The sequence below is a fragment of the Lissotriton helveticus genome, chromosome 7, assembly GCF_964261635.1.
Source record: "Lissotriton helveticus chromosome 7, aLisHel1.1, whole genome shotgun sequence".
Lineage (NCBI taxonomy): Eukaryota > Metazoa > Chordata > Amphibia > Caudata > Salamandridae > Lissotriton > Lissotriton helveticus.
This window is the reverse complement of record NC_136068.1, coordinates 6,749,414-6,774,863: the sequence shown is the minus strand read 5'-3', so window position 1 is coordinate 6,774,863 and position 25,450 is coordinate 6,749,414. Positions and strand designations below refer to the sequence as shown.

At 54.6% G+C, this 25,450-nt stretch overlaps 1 protein-coding gene across 1 annotated transcript in view; it reads left to right on the top strand.

Annotated features, from left to right (window-relative positions):
• Nucleotides 1–25,450, top strand: part of BCL3 (BCL3 transcription coactivator) — a 120,901-nt gene that overhangs the window by 50,363 nt on the left and 45,088 nt on the right. Inside the window, exon 3 of the mRNA XM_078651275.1 lies at nucleotides 20,781–20,889. Within this exon, the coding sequence (XP_078507401.1) occupies nucleotides 20,781–20,889 (109 nt within the window). The remainder of the gene's footprint in view (nucleotides 1–20,780; nucleotides 20,890–25,450) is intronic.

Here is a 25,450-nt window from a genome sequence, read left to right as displayed (position 1 = left end):
CCTGCCTGGAGGGCCCTGTGAGCTGGCCCCTGGGCCCAGCCTTTGCCCCCCTGCCTTCCCTTCTTTTTGGACTTTGTCCCTGGACCTGGGGGGACTTGGGTGGCCTGCCATTGCCTGAGGAGTGCTGGCCTCCCCCTCAAAATAGCGCGCTGCGCCGCTGGTGCGGCGATCCCTTCCTAGAGGGATTCCCCGGCATGGGGGTCCCCTTTTTGGCTGATTTTCAAGGCAGGTGCCCACTCTGCATTTTGCCGAGCCGGTTGGCCGAGTTGTGGCGCGGGTGCTCACCCCGCTCATTGATGTATTTTTGCCGTGTTGCTAAATCCCTGGCAGGTGCCCACCCCGCCAGGAACCTTGGGCTGATTGCCGGGTGCCTACCCCGAATTGCCGCCGACAGAGAACTCCTCACTTCGGGCCGACGCTCTGCCCACGGCGACTTGGAAGTGCCCCAGCCTGACCCGGAAGTGGTTGCAGGGAAACAGGAAGCGGCCGGGAGCCCACCCCGCGCTCCTGTACACACGAGGAGAGAGGAAGCCGTAAGCCGTCGGGAGACGACCCGGAGCTCCGGCGCCCAAGTGTGAGGTGTGCAGTTCGGGACACCAGCAGACCTGTGCCGGTGTCCCGGGAAGCGCCGTCCTACGAGACCCCAGGTGGGAGCCTACCCCATGCTGGGAGTGAGGAAGACAACAGCGAGCCCCGCAGCCCAGGAGGAGGAGTCCCGGCTGCCAGAAGACGCAGCAAGGAAGCAGCACCGGTGGAGGAGCCCCGCCACAGGTCCGGGTGAGTGGGGGCCCGTTGTGTTCTTATAGGGCGAGAGGGGGACGTCCGGGCATATTGCTGGTGCCCGCCCCCCCCCACAGTAGTGCTAGCGTCATTCTTGGGCAGTGGCTGTAGGGGTAGAGCGGCCCCAGTTGGCAGTGGGCCACTCCCCTGTTGCCCGCAGCATTGCTTCCTTTCCAGAGCCCACGAGTGGCTCCAACGTCCCGAGCACATTGGTTTAGAGCCCCGAGGCCCCACCAGGGAGTTTTATTCATTAGAGCCCCATGGCTCCAACGAAGGGGGCGATTGAGTTCTGGAGCCAACGAGGCTCCAAGGGCATTTATTTTCTGAGTCCCCAGAGGAGGGGACTGCAACGTCGGGGGCCTTGTTCATTAAGAGCCCACGAGGCTCCTGGGGGCACAGCTGTTTGTTTTGAGCCTCAGAAGAGAGCCAGGAGGCACGCGGGTGTCAGGCTCCCTGCTACAGCTGTCCAGCACTTACTGGGCAGCTGCTTCGTTTAGGCTTTGCGCATTCTCCTTTGGCTGCCTGCGCAGCCTGCCCTGACTTTTCTGGACATAGGGCGTTTCAGCCCCTGAGAGGCCAGTTGGCCTGGGGGACAGTTCTGTTGTTGTGCCCTTGCGTGGGGAACATGTTTTTGGCCCTATGTGATCTTTAAGCAATTGTGATTATCTGCCTAATGTCATTTCTGCATCAAGTATAATGTCTTTGTGCCTATACCTCTGAATGTAATGTTATGCTTAGGTTATTTTTCCTAGTATAGGTTATACTAGTGAGCTTATGATTCCCTGCGTGATATTTTCCTAAGGTGGTTAGGTGTCTGGTCATGCTGACCTCAGGTTTCCTCCTCCGCGGCCTCTTCTGGCACATGGGATTGCAGCAACATTCCACACACAGGCAGTGGACCAATTGTTGTGACACATTTTCTTGGCACAGGGTGGCCATTCTTGGCATACAGGGTCACCACTTCCACAACACTACACACGGACAACAGCTCGATCAATGCAGCAATGTCCTTGCTGGACAGTGTGCCCTCCTGGCATACGTGGGGTCACAAAACTTCACAATGCTGCACACTGGCAAAGGCCCGTTTAGTGCGGCACAGCTCCTCACAGTTCACTCACGAGCCCCACACCTCTGGGCTCCCCTCTGGATCTCGCTCACTCCAACAGGCTCCTCTCCCTCACGGGCATACTGGTCTTGCCGAGCAGGCAGGTACGGCCTGTGGTCCAGACTCCAGGGCGGGTACGGCCTGTGGTCCAGACTCCAGGGCAGGTGGTCTTGGTTTCCCTGACTGATGCCCCATCTCCCAGCAGGGAGACGAGCAGGCGGGGCCCCTGGCCCCGGTCACAGGCAGAAGTCTTGCACAGCTTCCCCTCCTCATGCAGCCCGGCTGGCTGCTCGGCTTGTGACAAAGTTTGGGGTCTCAGACTCCCCTACTTATAGTTCTTTTCCAGACACTAAATGTGATTTAGGATGTGGACCTTTGAGGTTTATGTTGGTTCTGCTTCTTTGAAATGGACATCTCTCCTCTTCGTCCTTCCTTCTGAAAGATGTTTGTCACCGCAGGTGGGACTCGAAGCGGATGAACCCACAACGAGGTTCAAGGAGGGACCAGAGTTCACAGCTGGATGTCTGCACCGCAGGCGGGACTCGAAGCGGATGAACCCACAACGAGGCTCAAGGAGTGCCAGAGTTCACAGCTGGATGTCTGCACCGCAGGCGGGACTCGAAGCGGATGAACCCACAACGAGGCTCAAGGAGTGCCAGAGTTCACAGCTGGATGTCTGTCACCGCAGGCGGGACTCGAAGCGGATGAACCCACAACGAGGCTCAAGGAGTGCCAGAGTTCACAGCTGGATGTCTGTCACCGCAGGCGGGACTCGAAGCGGATGAACCCACAACGAGGCTCAAGGAGTGCCAGAGTTCACAGCTGGATGTCTGTCACCGCAGGCGGGACTCGAAGCGGATGAACCCACAACGAGGCTCAAGGAGTGACCAGAGTTCACAGCTGGATGCCGGCCACAGTGATCTGTGCACCAAAGGTCAATCCCAGCGCAGCCCTGCCCTTTATGATTCTCTTATTAGCCCATCTCCCACTTCCTGTGATGTGTCCAGGTCCCTTCCTGGTCATCTGTCTGAATCAAAGAGCCTTTTGAAATGCACAGGGGGGCCTGGCCACTCTCACCCGGGGCAGATTTACAATAACTGGCGCATCACTGTATATCAGCAGGGATGCGCCAGTAATTGTGCGCCGCAGCACCGCCACCCTGGATGCGCCGCATTTACAATGCGACGCACCATGGGGCAAAAACGGCACAGATGCATCACGCATCTGTGCCGTAAAAGCGGAGCATTGCTGGAATTGCGTCACAAGCGCGACGCACCTCCAGCAGTGTTCTGGGGGGCCCTATCTTTAAAATGCTGCGTCGTCAATCCTTACGCCTGCTTCAAGCAGGCGCAGGGTTTTGACGCAGCATGGCCCCAAAAGTGACTGAGTGAAATCTACATTTAGGAGGCGTTCCTGCGCTGAAACGCCCCCCCCTGCGATGGAATGCCTCCTTCTGACGCAGGGCTTTACAACGTGACGCATCTCGGAGATGCGTCACGTTGTAAATCCCCCGCACCATGGTGCATCTTTTGCGCCACCGTTGCGTCACAAAAGTGACCCAACGGTGGCGTAAAAGAGGCGCAAGGGGCTTGTAAATCTGCCCCCCACTGCTTGTCTCTCCCAGCTCACAGGAATGCAGCAATGCACAGTTCTGTCTGGTGGATTCCTCTAGTCTATGCCTCATGTTTTCACCAGCCTGCCCGGGCTTCACTAAATGGAACCCAGGGTCCTCCTTTAAATGCACCAGTGCATGCGGCCCTGCACTCAGCGTACAGTCCCAGCACGCTCCACTCTTGTACTGCTGTGCCCATGTGCCGTGCTTCCACCAGCATTTCTACATGCAGCACGCGCGCACAGTCTGTGCACGCTGTTCAACACTACAGTCGCTCTGTACCAGTGGCGTAACAAAACTTTAAGGGGCCCCACTGCAATATACAAGGAGGGGCCCCCGCACCAGATTTTATCCAGAGCACTCAGACCTGAGTACCGTGCTGAGGGCCCCCCCCTCCCCCGCACCACGGGGAATGCGGGGGCCTATTTTACACCCCTGCTCTGTATAGCACCAGAGTGTCACTTTAAACACCCTCTGTCACCGCACACACATTTACCATGTACACACTGCACACTCTGTAGTGTGTCATGTGTGCTCAAGTGCACTCAGCACGTTCTCACTGTTCATGCACTCGTACATCAACCTGACGTAGGCCAAGGGTGCGTTTAACACACCACAGCAGAACGTTTCAAAAGGGGAGTGAACCTGTAGGCCTCACTCCAGTGACACAGCTTACAAAGGACCTGTGCACTTGTACTGATCTTTGCCAGGCGTGGGCGGAGTTGGCGGAGTGCCACTACACGCAATTCCACGGAGTTGCCTAAAAACCCTGTAGAATACAGAGCATGCAGGTAGCAGACCTGAAGAATTCCTGGCCCCCAGACAGCCACTTGCAAGGACTGCGCATGCTGGAAATGCGGAGTTTGACACCTGTTGGACTTGACCCTTCTGGCAGGTTCACCCCTAAACTTTTTGCTTTTAATGGTGACCTGGTGATGGTGATTTTTGGTTTCTGTGCACTTTCACTGTGTCCCAGTGGAAAGTGCGTGCGCACTCTGAGTGCATGTGGTGAGATAGGCCTGCCCTCCCATAGGAAGGCATGGGGAATGTATGTGTCCCTGGTAGTTCCTGATGCGTGGGGTGTGCAGGCTTGAGTCTGGTATGTGCGGACTCGTGTGATTAATTGCTGCGCAATGATTTATGCGGCGTGTATGTGTTTAGTGTGGAAGTGCCACTTCTAGACATGGGTGTGCGTGTGCAGTGAGTGTGTTGGCGTGTGATTGGCTGGAGCTGGCTGGTGAGCCTGGCTCCAGGAGTCTGGATGGGTCTGCCCCGGTGGTGAGTGGAGAGATTAGCATGCTGATGTGAGGGAGGAGTGTACCTGGGTCCTGAATAGGGCTGGGTTTTCCCCACACAATGCTGGCTCCGCCCCCTGTGGTGCGTCTAATGTCCCTAGCCCTGCCAGTGAATAGAGTGAGTGGCTGAGCACATCAAGAGTGCTCACAAACCAGCTGCGACTGGTTTATCCCCTCACCCTGAAGCCAGACAAAGGAATACTGTGTATAAAAAGGGGCTTTGTCCCTTTACATGCTGTTCTCTTATTGGATCCTGTTGCTGAGGGGGCTGCTGCTGGGCGCCAGGAGGACCGCCACTAGGGATTGCCTCCCTGCCTAGGAGGACCCTGTGAGCTGGCTCTGGGCCCAGCCCTGCCCCCCACCTTCTGAAGGACTTTGTTCTGTACTTGTGGACCTTTACTTGTGCCCTAGCGCTGGGAGCGCTTTACTTTCACCTCTAGCGCTGGGAGCGCTTTATTTGTATTCTAAGCGCTTGGGAGCGCTTTATATCGCTCTAACGTCTGGGAGCGCTTTATTTGTTTCTAGCGCACCAGCGCTCTATTTACTATAGCGCTTGGGAGCGCTGCCATCGCTTTTGCCGGTGCCCACTCGGCATCTTTCACCCCGTGAACAAGAAAAGAATCACCGCCGCCCGGCCGAAAGTCAGGCAGGCCGGGGGCGGGACGACAAGGCAAGCCGGATGTTAGCGCAGGGCTCCCGGGAGGCTGGGAGAGCCCCGCGCTGCCCAGCAGAGATGCCGGAAGCCGGTCAAGAGAATGTGCGCGTCTCCCCTCCTCAGCGGAGCTAACGGCGTGTAGGGAGCCCCACAGTCACCGGAAGATCAGCTTCAGCGTGACCGGTGAGTGTTCCAAAGGGGAGGGGCGTCGGGTCACATTGCCGGTGCCCGCCCCGCCCCTCCAGTACCGGGGGCCCAGATTTTGAAGAGCCCAGAGGGGCTCAAGAGCATGTCCTGTTCGGCGCGTCCCCCCAGAGGAGGCAGGTTGGTGTGCTCAGAGCGGCCCCGGTTGGCAGCGGGCCGCTCCCACGATCTCAGGGGGCATTTTGATTTACTGAGAGCCCAGAGGGGCTCAGGCGCATTCCTGTGTAGAGCCCAGAGGGGTAAACAGCGTTTACAACGCAACTTTTACCACGCACTACCTTTACCATGCAACTTTTACAACGCAATTCGTTACAACGAATTGCGCTGGGGGGCGCTGTAGGATATGTAATAGTTTAATTTACTATCCAACACCTTCCCTACTATCCACGGGGACTGGAATTGGAATAGTAAATTAAACTATTCACTGTCCAGCGCCCCCCAACGCAAGTCATTGTAACGACTTGCGTTGTAAAACCTGCGTTGTAAAGGCATGCGTGGAAAAAGCATGCGTTGTAACGACATACATCCGCCCAGAGGGGCTCAGGGGGCCTTTTCTTTGTTCTTAGAGCCACGAGAGGCTCAAGGCACCCCAAATGTTCACGGGTCCCCCGTGAGGGACCCCACCGCGACCCCAGCACAAGGGAGGGTTGAGCAGGCCCAGCTGGAAGCGGGCCGCTCCCCCCCCACCCGAGGAACCACATCATTGTGGTAGAGCCCAGCGAGGGCTCTAGGGGCATCACTTTGTTTTAGAGCCCAGAGGGGCTCAGGGGCATTGCTTTGCTTAGAGCCCAGCAAGGCTCCAAAAGGGACAGTCAGTTAATCAGAGCCTGCGAGGCTCCCACGTTGGCCCCATCATTTTCTCCACAGCTTCCCAGCACTTAGTGGGCAGCTGCTACGTTTAGGCCCCCATGACTTTGGGACACAGGGCGTCCTAGCCCCAACAAGGCCAGTTGGCCTGGGTACAGTCACAGGTGGTGACTAATGTGATTTTTGCACAAGTGTTCTTACAACGCTGAATGTTTTTAGGCATCATGTGTTTTCCTTCCCTGCACCTCTGAATGTGTGATGCATAATGTGTAATGTGTTCTTGCTTATACCCCTAAATGTATGGTGATACTTAGGTGGTTGTCCTTTCTAGTACAGGTGTGCTAGTGAAGCCCAGGTTCCCTGCGTAATATTCTCCTAAGGTGGGTAGGGTTGCGTAGGTGGTACTTACCTCTTACCAGTAGTTACTGGTTGTGTGCTAAAGTGATTAATATTCTATGATCTACAATGTGCTATTTCTAACAGTATTTCTAGTTCAAAAAGTGCTGATTTCTGACAGTGGTCCAGGTGGCCCTGTCTTGTACATTATCCCTGTTAATTCTGCCCGTGCCTGTTGGCACATTGTAAAGTGTGTTTTTATCTAATGTGTTTTGGTGTAATACAAAGGCTATTGTCATACATAACCTTGTGTGGAGTTTCCTTTGTGGTGGGCCTTGGGTGTTGTTGCTGGGGTGCGCCGCAAATACTTAACTCATTGCCTCCAAGTTTAGCCTTGCTGCTCGCGCCACGTTACCAAGGGGGTGATGTTGGAAAGGGGAGTCTCTGGTTGGCGCAGTGCAGCACTGGCGACAAGCAGGGACCCTCTCTTCCACGTCAGGGCTAAGGGTTACCTTCAAGAACAACCTCTGCTCACCCTCTAGGTAGTGTGGCGCAAGCAGTCTAGGCTAATCTCTGGGGCACATAGGGTTAAACATTTGCAATATCATACCATCACAACCAACCCACCACACAATGACACCAAACTGTATTGTATTAAAAATATATTCTCTTTATATACTTTTCAGAAGCAGGCTTGTAAATACAGTCTTGGTTACTTTTGAGAATGCAAGGTTCCAGTTACTCTTAATAATGTCACAGTTCTTCAAAATACAATGTTTTGGGACTTCTGCCCAATTTCTGTAAGATAATGTGCCTTCTAGCGCTTCTGGGCGCTTTGCGGCGCTCCTGTGCGCTCCGTTCGGTTTTCCTGCGCGGCCCCCCCCTAAGCCTCACGCATCACGCGTGAGCGGCGTACAGTGCGGTCCTTGCGAACCGGCGGTGCGAGGCGTACTGCCGTGGAGCAGAGGCGCACTGTTCTTAGGACGTTCCCCCACTGGTCAGGGTGCGATGCAGCCCAGACAAGGGCAAGGGCCAGGGAGCAGAGGCAGGGCTCAGGGCACGGTGCGCCTCGAGCGTAGGAGGGGGTGTGAAGCGCACGACTCTCAGCGCACACACTCCGGCTCCAGCGAGGCACACAGGTCTTTTGAGCAGCGCACAGTACCTTGAGTCTTGTGGAGCGGACGGCTGAAAGGGGGGCCTGTCCCACGTCGCGTTGCTTCCCTGGGGTCGCGGCGAGCTGCGGCTCTCAGCTGGGCAGGTCACGGGTCACCCGGGGCGGCGGTGATTGGTGGCGGCAGGGTCCTTTCTTTTGGGGTTCGCTCCTACCCTGAAGACGGCGGCTGTGAGGTGGCGGCAAGTGGCAGTACGGTCCCCAAGTGCGGGACGTACCCAGCCAAAGTGCCGATGGCAGCTGTGCACTCACAGCTGAGCTTGTCGGGTAGGATGCCGATCAGAGGGGGGGTGATCACAGGGCGGCAGTCCGTCGTTGCAGAGGGGTCTACGGCGCAAAGCGCAGCCAACTCGGGTGCTTGGACCGGATGGGTCCTCCTTCACGTTGCTCTCGGGGCTCACAGGCAGATGCAGTTACGGTGTTTGGGCCAGCGGCGGCTGGGCCTCACGTTGCTCTTGCTGTCCACGTTGGGCCCCTGTCACGGTGCTCGGGGGGGATATCGATGTCCTGGATCACGGGGAGCGTGGCAGAGACGCACGACGCTCTCAGACTCCTCAATCAGCGCTGCAGCGATAAGCAGCACACACAGCAGCTTTCTTCAGAGGGGTAGCGCCCACTGTTCCTGGGGCGCTGGTCAGGGGGCAAGTTCAACAGCAAGACCTTGGAGATCTTTCAGCAGAGTTTGGCACAAAGTTCAAATAAAAGCAAAAGTCTCTTGTAGCTTCTTCTTTTCCTCTCCTTCTACAGCAAGGCACCAGACACAGGCCAGAGACAGCACTCCTCCTTGTAGTCCTTCCAGGTCCTTCTCTTCGGGCAGAGTTTCTTCTCTAGCGCAAACAGGATCTAATTTACAAGGAGCAGGGCTCCTACTTTTATACCCAGTTTCTTTTGTTCTTACAGGCCAGGGGGGCCTTTGCATAACTGCTCTCAGCCTCTGAGCACTTGTGGTGGGTACTTCTGGTGTCTGCATTCAGAGTGAGGGCAGGCACATCAGCCGCTCCCCAGGGGGGCGGAGCCAGCATTGTGTGGACAGGGGCAGCCAGGAGCACTTTGTTGACAAGCTTCGGTCCTTCCTGGGCCAGGTGCAGGCTGAGTCATCAGTCGCTCCCCAGGAGGGCGGAGCCAGCATTCTGGAGGCAGAGCACAGCCTGATGCATCATTCAGGGGAAACTCCCACCCCCCACTAAGGTGTCATCCTGCTATTCACCACCTGTCAACTCCCAGCCCTGTCACTCACACACTCAGACAGTCAGATACACACAAAAGCAGAGGCGGGCTGAAATGGTTAGACAAGCAAATGCTAGCTTTCTAAAAGTAGCATTTGCAAACACAGGATATTAAAATAAACTTTACTAAAAGAAGTATTTTATTATTCTGAGTACAGGCATACTAAACATTAATTTCTACCATGTTCCCTGAGCCTGCTGGGATTATAGAGTGTAATAATTCCAGCAGCCCATCTGGCCTAAAGGGGACTGGTAGCCTTACAATAGTGCAAAACGAATTTGGGAGTAATTCACTACTAGAACATGCCACACACATCAGGGCATGTCCTACCTTACACTTACAATGCACCCTGCCCTAAGGCCTACCATAGGGGTGACTAATATGAAGTTAAGGGAAGGTTTAGGGGCTGGCAAGTGTGTGCACTTGCCCAGCCAGCATGACAGTACCAGACTGCACGTAGGTTCTGCAATGGCAGACCCTAGACACATTTTAAGGCTGCTTCTGTGGGTGGCGCAACCAGCGCTGCAGGCCCACTAGCAGTATTGGCATTTACAAGCCCTGGCACTCCTGGTGCACTTTACTGGGGACTAACAGTAAATCCAATGAACCAATCATGGACATCAATCACATGTACACTTTTCAACAGGGAGAGCATATGCACTTTGGCACTGGTCAGCAGTGGCAAAGTGCCCAGAGTCATTAAACCAACAAAAACAGGTCAGAGAGAGTATTGGAGGAAGGCAAAAAGTTTAGGGATGACCCTGCCAAGAGGCCCAGGTCCAACACAACCCCCTTCCAGCCAAAACGCAGGGTAGACCAATCACTACCTTGATGGTCTTCACTGCTTTGGGCGATAGAACAAGGACCTGGCCCGCAACTGCAGGGGCAGACTCCAGTTCTACGCCAAACTGAACCTTTTTCAATTCCTCTGGGTATGCTCTCAGGGCCCACAAAGCCAATCCATGGGAAACCCTTCTCTACACCTGTGGACACCACCTGTGCAGCCTTGAACCTTAATTCGCTCACAGGTGTGTCCCAACAGGCAGACAGAAAAATGTCACAGTGGCCACTGACAGTAGTCAGGAATGAGACCCAGGCCTTATGCCTCTCAGGGCTCTCAAACCTCTGTGGCCTTAAAGAGTGGGGGGCAGTAATCCCAGGTGTTTGGCACCCTTTGTCCATTCTCCCTCCTGTCAGGTCAGGTATGTCATCCTGGCACTGACCCACCAGCCTCAGGCCTGTACCTGGCGGCTGGACCAAAGACTAGGGTGGCCTCTCCCACACCCGGTCCTCCTCCTTGGGGCTCTGTACCCTCCCACCTGGAGTGGTACCCCCTTCCAGAATTGTCAGGGCACCTGGGGCAGGTGACCTGCACAATTCTCCCACCAGTTCAGGGGTGCTATCCTGCAACTGGGGCACCAGGTCAGGGGGGACGCCCTGCACCTGGCCCTCTATCCTAGGGTCTACACCCTCAAACTGCACCGGGGTCAGAGGCAAGGACTCCCTCCCTCTGCACCCCCTTCCAGAGTACCGCCCACTCCCGACTGGAGTGGTACCCCTAGAAGTGACATGGGCCAGGACACTGATTACAGTGGTCCCACCCTCCAGGTCAGACAACACCTGAACCTGACTCTCCAACTCAGGGACCCAACCCTGCAGTTGAACCATTGCCTGGCGCACCAGGACTTCCCGGGGAGCACGCATGCCCCCCCTGAGGGTGGCACATAGCTCATGTGTCGTGCGACAGTCTGCCTGGCGCAGGTCTCCCAACCCCTGTCCCTCTGACAGCGTGGGAAGATCCCTCAGGACAGAAGTGGTGTCCCCCTGGTCATTCACTGGGGACGCAGCCCTGCTGGCTGGCCCCTGACCCACTGGTTCTTCCACTGGGGACTCTTTCCCCCTCTCGCCCCTCTTTCTGGACCTCTGCACCCTCCCAACTGGAGCGGTACTGCCAGACACCAGAACTACTGGAGCTCTGTTTACAGAGCCTCCATGTTCTCTAGCCACTGGGGGATCCCCCTCAAAGGGTGACTCATCCGGACAGCCTAGGCTCCCCACCTGGTGTTCCCTTAAAGAACCATCCAGGCTCTGAGACTGAGGTTGGGCACTACCGGGACAAAACCCATTCTCACTCCTTCCCCTTAAGGACAGGACGTGAGGCCCTACACCCATCTCACTACTACAGGACCTAGCTGGGCTACTCTGCGCCACTTCCACCACTCTGGGCTGGAAGATACCTGAGCCACTCCCCACAGGATCACACCCCAATGCCTCTCCAGACCCTCTGGAATCCACCACAAGGTCTGCCTCCAATGTGAGCTCCCTGGGGTCAGAGAACTCACTCTCAAACAGGTGTTGGCATAGCTCTGGGAAACTGGGACTTAAAGTATGCTCTCCCAGAATTGGATTACACAGCCCCCTAGCAGGGTTAACCAAACTATCCGTCACATCTCCATCCAGTGCCTCACACACGTACTCTACACCATTCTCCTGAGACTGGCCAGACAGTAGCGGACTGTCTCTGTCACACAACCCACACTCTTCTGGGCGGTCCTTACACTCACCCACCAGGACCTCAACCATGGGGGAATCCCTCCCACCACTAGGACCATGAACTCCTACGCCAGCAACCCTATTCCCTTCAGGGACGCTGCGCACTACTGGAGCTACCTCATGCCCTTGAACCTCCTGGTGTAGGTTAACCCCCTCCAAGTCAGGTGCCACATCTCTAGGTGCGCGCACTATGCTGTCAGCACTAGATACCTTAATGTTGCTGCCACCATCTGAGCTGGACTCCACCTCCAACTCAGCAAAGCTCAATCTCTGAGCTACACACATTTCTTGTTGCTGGGCTGAAGCCCTCCTGGCCTCACGCCCCTCGAGCTCCAAGTCAAGTTTCCTCATTCTTAAGTCACGGGCAAGCTCCATTTTCATTTCTCCCAGGGCTAACTTCCTAGATTCTAGCTCCAGTTGGCAATTCAATTTCAGCTCCGCCAACTTCATTTCATGTATTCTGGCCTCCCTCCTGTCCGTCAACTCCTCTGGCGACAGGGCTCTACCAAAATCCATGATGCTTCTTGCTGGTTCAATTTCCATTCTGACTGATCCAGCCATGACTTCACAACAAATGGGGATTCTCTCAGTAAAACATAAATAAAAAAAAAAAGTCTGTGGCTTAAGTTACTGGACTGTAATCACCGTGCAATGGTCAGTAGCTAAGGTAACAACACTGCAAATGTAAATTCGCGATCCTCACCGCTGCGTCCAATGTTGGAAAGGGGAGTCTCTGGTTGGCGCAGTGCAGCACTGGCGACAAGCAGGGACCTTCTCTTCCACGTCAGGGCTAAGGGTTACCTTCAAGAACAACCTCTGCTCACCCTCTAGGTAGTGTGGCGCAAGCAGTCTAGGCTAATATCTGGGGCACATAGGGTTAAACATTTGCAATATCATACCATCACAACCAACCCACCACACAATGACACCAAACTGTATTGTATTAAAAATATATTCTCTTTATATACTTTTCAGAAGCAGGCTTGTAAATACAGTCTTGGTTACTTTTGAGAATGCAAGGTTCCAGTTACTCTTAATAATGTCACAGTTCTTCAAAATACAATGTTTTGGGCCTTCTGCCCAATTTCTGTAAGATAATGTGCCTTCTAGCGCTTCTGGGCGCTTTGCGGCGCTCCTGTGCGCTCCGTTCGGTTTTCCTACGCGGACCCCCCTAAGCCTCACGCATCACGCGTGAGCGGCGTACAGTGCGGTCCTTGCGAACCGGCGGTGCGAGGCGTACTGCCGTGGAGCGGAGGCGCACTATTCTTAGGACGTTCCCCCACTGGTCAGGGTGCGATGCAGCCCAGACAAGGGCAAGGGCCAGGGAGCAGAGGCAGGGCTCAGGGCACGGTGCGCCTCGAGCGTAGGAGGGGGTGTGAAGCGCACGACTCTCAGCGCACACACTCCGGCTCCAGCGAGGCACACAGGTCTTTTGAGCAGCGCACAGTACCTTGAGTCTTGTGGAGCGGACGGCTGAAAGGGGGGCCTGTCGCACGTCGCGTTGCTTCCTTGGGGTCGCGGCGAGCTGCGGCTCTCAGCTGGGCAGGTCACGGGTCACCCGGGGCGGCGGTGATTGGTGGCGGCAGGGTCCTTTCTTTTGGGGTTCGCTCCTACCCTGAAGACGGCGGCTGTGAGGTGGCGGCACGTGGCAGTACGGTCCCCAAGTGCGGGACGTACCCAGCCAAAGTGCCGATGGCAGCTGTGCACTCACAGCTGAGCTTGTCGGGCAGGATGCCGATCAGAGGGGGGGTGATCACAGGGCGGCAGTCCGTCGTTGCAGAGGGGTCTACGGCGCAAAGCGCAGCCAACTCGGGTGCTTGGACCGGACGGGTCCTCCTTCACGTTGCTCTCGGGGCTCACAGGCAGATGCAGTCACGGTGTTTGGGCCAGCGGCGGCTGGGCCTCACGTTGCTCTTGCTGTCCACGTTGGGCCCCTGTCACGGTGCTCGGGGGGGATATCGATGTCCTGGATCACGGGGAGCGTGGCAGAGACGCACAACGCACTCAGACTCCTCAATCAGCGCTGCAGCGATAAGCAGCACACACAGCAGCTTTCTTCAGAGGGGTAGCGCCCACTGTTCCTGGGGCGCTGGTCAGGGGGCAAGTTCAACAGCAAGCCCTTGGAGATCTTTCAGCAGAGTTTGGCACAAAGTTCAAATAAAAGCAAAAGTCTCTTGTAGCCTCTTCTTTTCCTCTCCTTCTGCAGCAAGGCACCAGACACAGGCCAGAGACAGCACTCCTCCTTGTAGTCCTTCCAGGTCCTTCTTTTCGGGCAGAGTTTCTTCTGTAGCGCAAACAGGATCTAATTTACAAGGAGCAGGGCTCCTACTTTTATACCCAGTTTCTTTTGTTCTTACAGGCCAGGGGGGCCTTTGCATAACTGCTCTCAGCCTCTGAGCACTTGTGGTGGGTACTTCTGGTGTCTGCATTCAGAGTGAGGGCAGGCACATCAGCCGCTCCCCAGGGGGGCGGAGCCAGCATTGTGTGGACAGGGGCAGCCAGGAGCACTTTGTTGACAAGCTTCGGTCCTTCCTGGGCCAGGTGCAGGCTGAGTCATCAGTCGCTCCCCAGGAGGGCGGAGCCAGCATTGTGGTGGCAGAGCACAGCCTGATGCATCATTCAGGGGAAACTCCCACCTCCCACTAAGGTGTCATCCTGCTATTCACCACCTGTCAACTCCCAGCCCTGTCACTCACACAACTCAGACAGTCAGATACACACAAAAGCAGAGGCGGGCTGAAATGGTTAGACAAGCAAATGCTAGCTTTCTAAAAGTAGCATTTGCAAACACAGGATATTAAAATAAACTTTACTAAAAGAAGTATTTTATTATTCTGAGTTCAGGCATACTAAACATTAATTTCTACCATGTTCCCTGAGCCTGCTGGGATTATAGAGTGTAATAATTCCAGCAGCCCATCTGGCCTAAAGGGGACTGGTAGCCTTACAATAGTGAAAAACGAATTTGGCAGTAATTCACTACTAGAACATGCCACACACATCAGGGCATGTCCTACCTTACACTTACAATGCACCCTGCCCTCAGGCCTACCATAGGGGTGACTAATATGAAGTTAAGGGAAGGTTTAGGGGCTGGCAAGTGTGTGCACTTGCCCAGCCAGCATGACAGTACCAGACTGCACGCAGGTTCTGCAATGGCAGACCCTAGACACATTTTAAGGCTGCTTCTGTGGGTGGCGCAACCAGCGCTGCAGGCCCACTAGCAGTATTGGCATTTACAAGCCCTGGCACTCCTGGTGCACTTTACAGGGGACTGACAGTAAATCCAATGAACCAATCATGGTCATCAATCACATGTACACTTTTCAACAGGGAGAGCATATGCACTTTGGCACTGATCAGCAGTGGCAAAGTGCCCAGAGTCATTAAACCAACAAAAACAGGTCAGAGAGAGTATTGGAGGAAGGCAAAAAGTTTAGGGATGACCCTGCCAAGAGGCCCAGGTCCAACACGCCTTGCTGCTCGCGCCACGTTACCAAGGGGGTGAGCAGGGGTTATCTTGGCGTGTAACTCCCTTGCCCTGACGTAGGAATGGTGGTCTCTGACTGACTGACTGTGGCACAAGCCCTGGCCAGCCAGGGATCCCATTTCTAACACCACCCACCCCTAATCATCACACGGCATGCTGCCACCACCGCACTCGTGCTGTTTAACTCCTGGTGAAGGCGGCAGCCTTCCACAACTACGAAGTCAGCCCTCTCTCCACTCACCCCCCACCCCCAGTCCAACAAGACCACAATCCACGAGACAGGCCTATGTCATGGCGCACAAACAAGTTCCATGTTCGCCTATAAAAATATCTGCTTTAGGGATCCAGGCAATACAATTGGCCATTCAGGACAGGGGTTCACTCTTTACCATGCAGAGGACTTTTCTGTCCTAACAGGACCAGTTAAACAAACAACTGTAGACATACACAACTGAAAGATGACCAGTTAACCTCTGCGAAGGGCCTTCCACGCTACTGGGACACATCACCATGGTTTTTAGTAACTTTTGATCCATTTGAGCTATACAAATGTTTTAAACCTGCAGATTATGCAGCAGACAATGGCTTGTGTGGCATAATTATGCGGTGGGTCTTGTTGGTGTCACTTCTTTCCTCATTTGGAGGGACTCTTCTCATGCTGCAGGATTCTCCTCATGCCGTGGGACTCTCCTCATGCTGCAGGATTCTCCTCATGCCGTGGGATTCTCCTCATGCTGCAGGATTCTCCTCATGCTGTGGGACTCTTCTCATGCTGTAGGATTCTCCTCATGCTGTGGGACTCTCCTCATGCTGTGGGACTCTCCTCATGCTGTAGGATTCTCCTCATGCTGTGGGATTCTCCTCATTCTGTGGGATTCTCCTCATGCTGTGGGACTCTTCTCATGCTGTGGGACACTCCTCATGCTGTGGGACTCTCCTCATGCTGTGGGATTCTCCTCATTCTGTGGGATTCTCCTCATACTGTGGGATTCTCCTCATGCTGTGGGACTCTCCTTATGCTGTGGGACACTCCTCATGCTGTGGGACTCTCCTCATGCTGTGTGATTCTCCTCATGCTGTGGGACACTCCTCATGCTGTGGGACTCTCCTCATGCTGTGGGACACTCCTCATGCTGTGGGATTCTCCTCATGCTGTGGGACTCTCCTCATGCTGTGGGACTCTCCTCATGCTGTGGGATTCTCCTCATGCTGTGGGATTCTCCTCATGCTGTTGGATTCTCCTCATGCTGTGGGACACTCCTCATGCTGTGTGATTCTGCTCATGCTGTGGGACTCTCCTCATGCTCTGGGACTCTCCTCATGCTGTGGGATTCTCCTCATGCTGTGGGACACTCCTCATGCTGTGTGATTCTGCTCATGCTGTGGGACTCTCCTCATGCTGTTGGATTCTCCTCATGCTGTGGGACTCTCCTCATGCTGCAGGATTCTCCTCATTTTGTGGGACTCTCCTCATGCTGTGGGACTCTCCTCATGCTGTGGGATTCTCCTCATTCTGTGGGATTCTCCTCATGCTGTGGGATTCTCCTCATGCTGTGGGACTCTCCTCATGCTGTGTGATTCTCCTCATGCTGTGGGACACTCCTCATGCTGTGGGACACTCCTCATGCTGTGGGATTCTCCTCATGCTGCAGGATTCTCCTCATGTTGTGGGACTCTCCTCATGCTGTGGGACTCTCCTCATGCTGTGGGATTCTCCTCATGCTCTGGGACTCTCCTCATGCTCTGGGACTCTCCTCATGCTGTGGGACTCTCCTCATGCTGCAGGACTCTCCTCATGCTGTGGGACTCTCCTCATGCTGCAGGATTCTCCTCATTTTGTGGGACTCTCCTCATGCTGTGGGACTCTCCTCATGCTGTGGGATTCTCCTCATTCTGTGGGATTCTCCTCATGCTCTGGGACTCTCCTCATGCTGTGGGATTCTCCTCATGCTCTGGGACTCTCCTCATGCTCTGGGACTCTCCTCATGCTGTGGGACTCTCCTCATGCTGCAGGACTCTCCTCATGCTGTGGGACTCTCCTCATGCTGCAGGATTCTCCTCATTTTGTGGGACTCTCCTCATGCTGTGGGACTCTCCTCATGCTGTGGGATTCTCCTCATTCTGTGGGATTCTCCTCATGCTGTGGGATTCTCCTCATGCTGTGGGACTCTCCTCATGCTGTGTGATTTTCCTCATGCTGTGGGACACTCCTCATGCTGTGGGACACTCCTCATGCTGTGGGATTCTCCTCATGCTGCAGGATTCTCCTCATGTTGTGGGACTCTCCTCATGCTGTGGGACTCTCCTCATGCTGTGGGATTCTCCTCATGCTCTGGGACTCTCCTCATGCTCTGGGACTCTCCTCATGCTGTTGGATTCTCCTCATGCTGTGGGACTCTCCTCATGCTGTGTGGCTCTCCTCATGCTGTGGGACTCTCCTCATGCTATGGGACTCTCCTCATGCTGTGTGACTCTCCTCATGCTGTGGGACTCTCCTCATGCTCTGGGACTCTCCTCATGCTGTGGGACTCTCCTCATGCTGTGTGATTCTCCTCATGCTGTGGGACTCTCCTCATGCTGTGGGACACTCCTCATGCTCTGGGACTCTCCTCATGTTGTGGGACTCTCCTCATGCTGTGTGATTCTCCTCATGCTGTGGGACTCTCCTCATGCTGTGGGACACTCCTCATGCTGTGGGATTCTCCTCATGCTGTGGGACACTCCTCATGCTGTGGGGCTCTCCTCATGCTGCAGGATTCTCCTCATGCTGTGGGACTCTCCTCATGCTGTGGGACACTCCTCATGCTGTGGGATTCTCCTCATGCTGTGGGACTCTCCTCATGCTGTGGGACTCTCCTCATACTGTGGCTCTCTCCTCGTGCTGTGGGATTCTCCTCATGCTGTGGGACTCTCCTCATGCTGTGGGACTCTCCTCATACTGTGGGACTCTCCTCATGCTGCAGGACTCTCCTCATGCTGCAGGACTCTCCTCATGCTGTGGGACTCTCCTCATTCTGTGGGATTCTCCTCATGCTGTGGGATTCTCCTCATGCTGTGGGACTCTCCTCATGCTATGTGGCTCTCCTCATGCTGTGGGACTCTCCTCATGCTCTGGGACTCTCCTCATGCTGTGTGACTCTCCTCATGCTGTGGGACTCTCCTCATGCTCTGGGACTCTCCTCATGCTGTGGGACTCTCCTCATGCTCTGGGACTCTCCTCATGCTGTGGGACTCTCCTCGTGCTGTGGGACTCTCCTCATGCTGTGGGATTCTCCTCATTCTGTGGGATTCTCCTCATGCTGTGGGACTCTCCTTATGCTGTGGGACACTCCTCATGCTGTGGGACTCTCCTCATGCTCTGGGACTCTCCTCATGCTGTGGGACTCTCCTCATGCTGTGGGATTCTCCTCATTCTGTGGGATTCTCCTCATGCTGTGGGACTCTCCTTATGCTGTGGGACACTCCTCATGCTGTGGGACTCTCCTCATGCTCTGGGACTCTCCTCATGCTGTGGGACTCTCCTCATGCTGTGGGATTCTCCTCATGCTGTGGGACTCTCCTTATGCTGTGGGACACTCCTCATGCTGTGGGACTCTCCTCATGCTCTGGGACTCTCCTCATGCTGTGGGACTCTCCTCATGCTGTGGGACTCTCCTCATGCTGTGGGATTCTCCTCATGCTGTGGGACACTCCTCATGCTGTGGGACTCTCCTCATGCTGTGTGATTCTCCTCATGCTGTGGGACTCTCCTCATGCTGTGGGACACTCCTCATGCTGTGGGACTCTCCTCATGCTGTGGGATTCTCCTCATGCTGTGGGACACTCCTCATGCTGTGGGGCTCTCCTCATGCGGCAGGATTCTCCTCATGCTGTGGGATTCTCCTCATGCTGTGGGACACTCCTCATGCTGTGGGATTCTCCTCATGCTGTTGGACTCTCCTCATGCTGTGGGGCTCTCCTCATGCTGTGTGACTCTCCTCATACTGTGGCTCTCTCCTCGTGCTGTGTGACTCTCCTCATGCTGTGGGACTCTCCTCATGCTGCAGGATTCTCCTCATGTTGTGGGACTCTCCTCATGCTGTGGGACTCTCCTCATGCTCTGGGACTCTCCTCATGCTGTTGGATTCTCCTCATGCTGTGGGACTCTCCTCATGCTGTGTGGCTCTCCTCATGCTGTGGGACTCTCCTCATGCTGTGTGATTCTCCTCATGCTGTGGGACACTCCTCATGCTGTGGGACACTCCTCATGCTGTGGGGCTCTCCTCATGCTGTGGGACTCTCCTCATGCTCTGGGACTCTCCTCATGCTGTGGGACTCTCCTCATACTGTGGGACTCTCCTCATGCTGCAGGACTCTCCTCATACTGTGGGACTCTCCTCATGCTGTGGGACTCTCCTCATGCTGTGGGACTCTCCTCATGCTGTGGGATTCTCCTCATGCTGTTGGACTCTCCTCATGCTCTGGGACTCTCCTCATGCTGTGGGATTCTCCTCATGCTGTGGGACTCTCCTCATGCTGTGTGATTCTCCTCATGCTCTGGGACTCTCCTCATGCTCTGGGACTCTCCTCATGCTGTGGGACTCTCCTCATGCTCTGGGACTCTCCTCATGCTGTGGGATTCTCCTCATTCTGTGGGATTCTCCTCATGCTGTGGGACTCTCCTCATGCTGTGGGACTCTCCTCATGCTGCAGGATTCTCCTCATGTTGTGGGACTCTCCTCATGCTGTGGGACTCTCCTCATGCTGTGGGACTCTCCTCATGCTGTGGGATTCTCCTCATGCTGTTGGACTCTCCTCATGCTGTGGGATTCTCCTCATGCTGTTGGACTCTCCTCATGCTGTTGGACTCTCCTCATGCTGTTGGACTCTCCTCATGCTGTGGGACTCTCCTCATGCTGTGGGACTCTCCTCATGCTGTGGGACTCTCCTCATGCTGTGTGACTCTCCTCATGCTTTGGGACTCTCCTCATGCTGTGGGATTCTCCTCATGCTGTGGGACTCTCCTCATGCTGTGTGATTCTCCTCATGCTCTGGGACTCTCCTCATGCTCTGGGACTCTCCTCATGCTGTGGGACTCTCCTCATGCTCTGGGACTCTCCTCATGCTGTGGGATTCTCCTCATTCTGTGGGATTCTCCTCATGCTGTGGGACTCTCCTCATGCTGTGGGACTCTCCTCATGCTGCAGGATTCTCCTCATGTTGTGGGACTCTCCTCATGCTGTGGGACTCTCCTCATGCTGTGGGACTCTCCTCATGCTGTGGGATTCTCCTCATGCTGTTGGACTCTCCTCATGCTGTGGGATTCTCCTCATGCTGTTGGACTCTCCTCATGCTGTTGGACTCTCCTCATGCTGTTGGACTCTCCTCATGCTGTGGGACTCTCCTCATGCTGTGGGACTCTCCTCATGCTGTGGGACTCTCCTCATGCTGTGTGACTCTCCTCATGCTTTGGGACTCTCCTCATGCTGCGGGACTCTCCTCATGCTGTGGGACTCTCCTCGTGCTGTGGAGCTCTCTTACTAACCACACTCTCCTCTTATCCCAGGGCTCTGCACATTGCTGTGGCGCAGGGCAACTTCCCAGCCATCCAGAGGCTCGTCCATCTCTTCCTGCAGGGCCAGAAGAACCTGGACACTTTCAACAACCTCCGGCAGGTGAGGCACAAACTCCTACCTGGGGACTTCCAGCCTGCCATTGAGGTCTGTGTGGGAAGGAGGGCCTCCTGAGGTCTGTGTGTGAGGGGGTGGGAAGGACCCCTCACTGGACATTTACGTCTTGAGTTGGAAGTGTGCAAGGGGTCTGTGTGGGCCAGTAGTATCCCCCTCTACTCCCCCTGAGGTCTGTATGTGGTGAGGTGAAGGCTGTTTGCTACCCATGAGGTCTGGATGTGGGGAGTAGGGGCACTCTGCCGCCCCTGAGGTCTGTATGTGGGGAGGTGAGGCACTCTGCCGCCCCTGAGGTCTGTATGCGAGGACGTGGGACCCCTCACCGGACATTGACGTCATGAGGTGGAAGTGCACAAGGGGTCTGTTTGGGCCATTAGTATCCCCTCTACTTCCCCTGAGGTCTGTATGTGGGGAGGTGGAGACACTCTGCTGCCCCTTGTGAGAAGTTGGCCTGGCATATGCTGTCCACTATTCTAGTGGGCTTCTTGTCCCATTCCAAACGACCCTTATTGATGGGAGGTTTAAAGACAACCTATATAGAAAGCTATCCTTGTGTTAGCTGTGGAGAGCAGCCTTCAGGGTAAGTCTTGAAGGAATGTAAAGCTGCTTGTTTTACCAGTCTATAATCTCTTGAATGATCAAATGAAAGGAGAACCACACATGTGTTATAAAATATATGTATTTATTACTAAACACTCTATACTAATCTCTAGACGAAATTAGAACACAAGGCACACAATACTTAATCAGTAGAACAACAGTAAATGGCACATTACACAGTGGCCTCCAGGGGGAGACCGAACCATATACAAACAAAATGATATAACAACAACGACTTCACTAGACACCGTGCCTGACACGTAGAATCGCTGGGACCCCAAGGAACCACCCAGAGGAGGGGCACAGGAGTCCACGGAGGACGGGTGCAGTGTGGGAACACAGACACAGGTTCTGTACAACTCTATGGGAAAGTTGCGGTTGGAAATTCACGGTTTAAGGACACTTAGGACAGGACTTTGAGCAAACCCTTGGGAACATAGAGGGTTCACCCTTGTGAGTACAGAGGGGTAAAGTGGTGTCGGAAACCTTTGTCGATTTCAATTGTGTGATGCAAAGAAGTGCTGCTTCCGGGAAGATGAAAAGTGTCCGGTGGGATCCAAGCCTGGTTCCGAGGAGAGAAGAACCTGAAAGCAGAGGGGACAGAGTCTGGGTCACTTCAGGGTGACCAGGGGCTGGATAGACGAATGCCCACCGATATCAGGGGCTTCAGGTGAGATGACGGGGTGCTTGACTCTGGAGCCACGGGGACCAGGAGACGTCGACGATGACCGAAGTCTGGAGGTGAGCTGTCCCATGAAGGATGTCGAGTGCTGAGGGGTCAGTGTCCAGATTGAACACCAACAAGCCTTGGCAAATGCAACCCACGCGGGAAGAGGAAACCGGTTACGGTGTGGACCAGCAAGGTCCAGGAGACTCTCCAAGCTATGGGGAGTCCCAACACGTCTGGAGCTACCAGGGAAGCCCAAGGAAAATCAGTGACCCTCACAAGGCCAACGGACCAGGGATCGCAAAGAGACCTCGAGCTGAATCGCAAAGCACCAGCCCACAGAGCACTCGTGGAGTGGAGGCCGGAGATCTTCAGTGGAGATACTGCTCGAGTGGGGACTACTGGTAGTCCAATGCACAGCCTCAGGGATCATCAAAAAACAGATGCTGCTGCAACAGTACACGGTGCACAGGGATTCGGGTTGCACGGTCCCCACGAGGGATACGGGCCTCAGAATTGCTGAGAGAGCAGATTAACCTCAGAGACGCATGGGAACCCACCAGTTGTGCTGCAAAAATCTTTGGAGTCTTCAGGAGCTTGGGAGATGCACACCGGTCAGATGCTTTACAACACAAAAAGGTGGCAGGTACTATTGCTGCACTGAACAAACAGTATTTTCACCGTTCTTTGGTAAGCGTTTAAATATTATCACTCTTGCCCACCTCCTAAGAACAGCCACCAAAAAGGTCTTAACATATAAACATGTTTAGCACAACATTGGAGAGGCAAAGCGTATCTATACAAATATGTGGCCTTTGATGCCATATAAATCAAAATAGATGACAGGAGTAATGGTTTTCCAGTCGGTGACGTGATTTTCAAATGCTTTTATTGCGTATCATAAAGTCCACAGCCAAAAACTCCACAGCCTACGCGTTTCGCCCAACACGGGCTTCTTCAGGGCTTAGTATCGTATCTCGGTACTGTTTTGACTCCGAAAAATGAGTATTTCCATAGATGTGTTTCCAAAAGACTAGCGAATGCGTCCCTTTTCCCTGAGACCACGCTTGAGACAGGTCAGGTATTATCTCCTGATCCTTTATGTGCTGTCAAACCCCTTATTTGGGAGGTTGGCAAGAAAGCTTCAAATTTAGCCGTGTCGCTATACCATGCCGATTAAGGCACAGTATCTCCTACGTCGGGACCCTTCACCCTCGGTATTCCTTCCGAAGAAACACATCTATGGAAATACTCATTTTTCGGAGTCAAAACAGTACCGAGATACGATACTAAGCCCTGAAGAAGCCCGTGTTGGGCGAAACGCGTAGGCTGTGGAGTTTTTGGCTGTGGACTTTATGATACGCAATAAAAGCATTTGAAAATCACGTCACCGACTGGAAAACCATTACTCCTGTCATCTATTTTGATTTATATGGCATCAAAGGCCACATATTTGTATAGATACGCTTTGCCTCTCCAATGTTGTGCTAAACACACCGGTCAGATGCGTTAAGGTTCCTGCTGCTCCACGGGAGATTCTTCTGTCGTCCAGCGAAGTGTAGACCGTCAAAGTACTTGGTTTCTGCTTGCAGAGTTTAGTCCAGGAAAAATCATCTAAAATCCTGTAGTCAGGTTTCCTACTTTATACCCAGGGAAGGGTTTGACTGACTCTGGGAACCCTCCTAGGGAGGGGCAGGACAGAGGGGTGGCTACACCCATGTCTTTTGTCCAGTTTTGCACCTGAGCGGGAGCAAATGGCTCCTGCAACTGGTTTGAGCTGGACTGTGCACAGGGACATCAAATGTGCCCCCAGTGCAGACTCTCTGGCACTCTCAGAGTGCCACCTCCCAGCCCCAATACACTAAAGCCTATCCAGGAGGTGGTCACACCTCCTTGTGACAGGTAACCTATTGTCCAAGCCTCCCCTGCTCGAGCCCCGCTCAGCAGCAGGAGGGCAGACTCGTGTCTGTGGCTGGCAGCATCCGTTTTGTGCTGCCCAGGTCGAGAAAGCTGGTACAGGGTAAACCAGTGACCCACATATGCCCCTCTAGGAGGGTGGACTCATACCTCCCCCGCAAGTTACTGGCGGGGAGGTATGATTCCAAGGTGTTTGACACCAAACACGACATGTTTATAAGCAGCCGTTTTAAAGTTAGCATTTACCGGGAGGATTATAATGCACTTAAATATATATGGTTGGCTGCATCACAAACAACCCCAGAGAATAGGTTCCGAAGGCTGCAGAGGGGCTCTGCTCATGCAGGGTCACCCTCTCACACAAAACCCAGCACCCTGCTTCAGGATTGATAAGGCCTGCCATAGGGGTGACTGATAGGTTTATATGTGCAGTGATTTAGAATATATATAGTGAACCTATATCTAAGTAAGGGGTGCATGCACCACCTTACCCAGGCTGTAGTAGCAGACCTGTGGTGCCATTTCGATTGGTCTCTCAGGGGTGGCATAGTACATGCTGCAGCCCCTGGGAGGCCTCTGGGGTACCTATGCCCTGGGTCCATAGTATACCATATCCTATGGACTTATAAGGGTACCCCAGTATCCAATCTGGAGTGTACTTAAAGTACATGCAAACAATTTATAGGAGAAAGTAGCTAGGCGGGGGTCCTGGATAGCAGGCCCCAGCCAGACTAAAGTCAAAAAAACTGTGAAACACCCGTAAAAAGTGGGGGTAATTATAGTAAGCAGACCCTGCTCTCCTACAGTCACTGTCTGCATCATCCCTCTCCGGGCCTCTTTCTCTGCTCTCATGCGCCTTGGAGGGTGACATGTCATCAGAGACCTGGGGAGGGTGACGTCAGAGGTCTGAGGGGTCACATGCCAGCCCTGGGGGCAGCTGGCGTGAGATGCTGCCCGGAGAGGTGACTGCCTGGCACTGGCTGCTTTAGAAGAAATCACGTGCCTACCCAGCATGCCCCGCGGCTGCGGGGAGGTCGGGGCTTTCCCTGCCCTGTTGTGTACACAGACGCTTCCGCCCAGCCCAGCCGGCTGCCAGGGCAACAGAGCCAGCTGAGAGGGCCCCGAGCCTGGGGTGACCTGGAGGAGGGCTGTGCCACCCCAGGCTGCCAGCTGTGTGCCACCCCAGGCTGCCAGCGGTGCTACCCCAGGCTGCCAGCTGTGCCACCCCAGGCTACCAGCTGTGCCCGATACCAGGGCCATGGGAGCGGTGCCAACCCAGGCTGTCAGCTGTGCCACCCCAGGCTACCAGCTGTGCCACCCCAATCTGCCAGCGGTGCCACCACAGGCTGCCAGCGGTGCTACCCC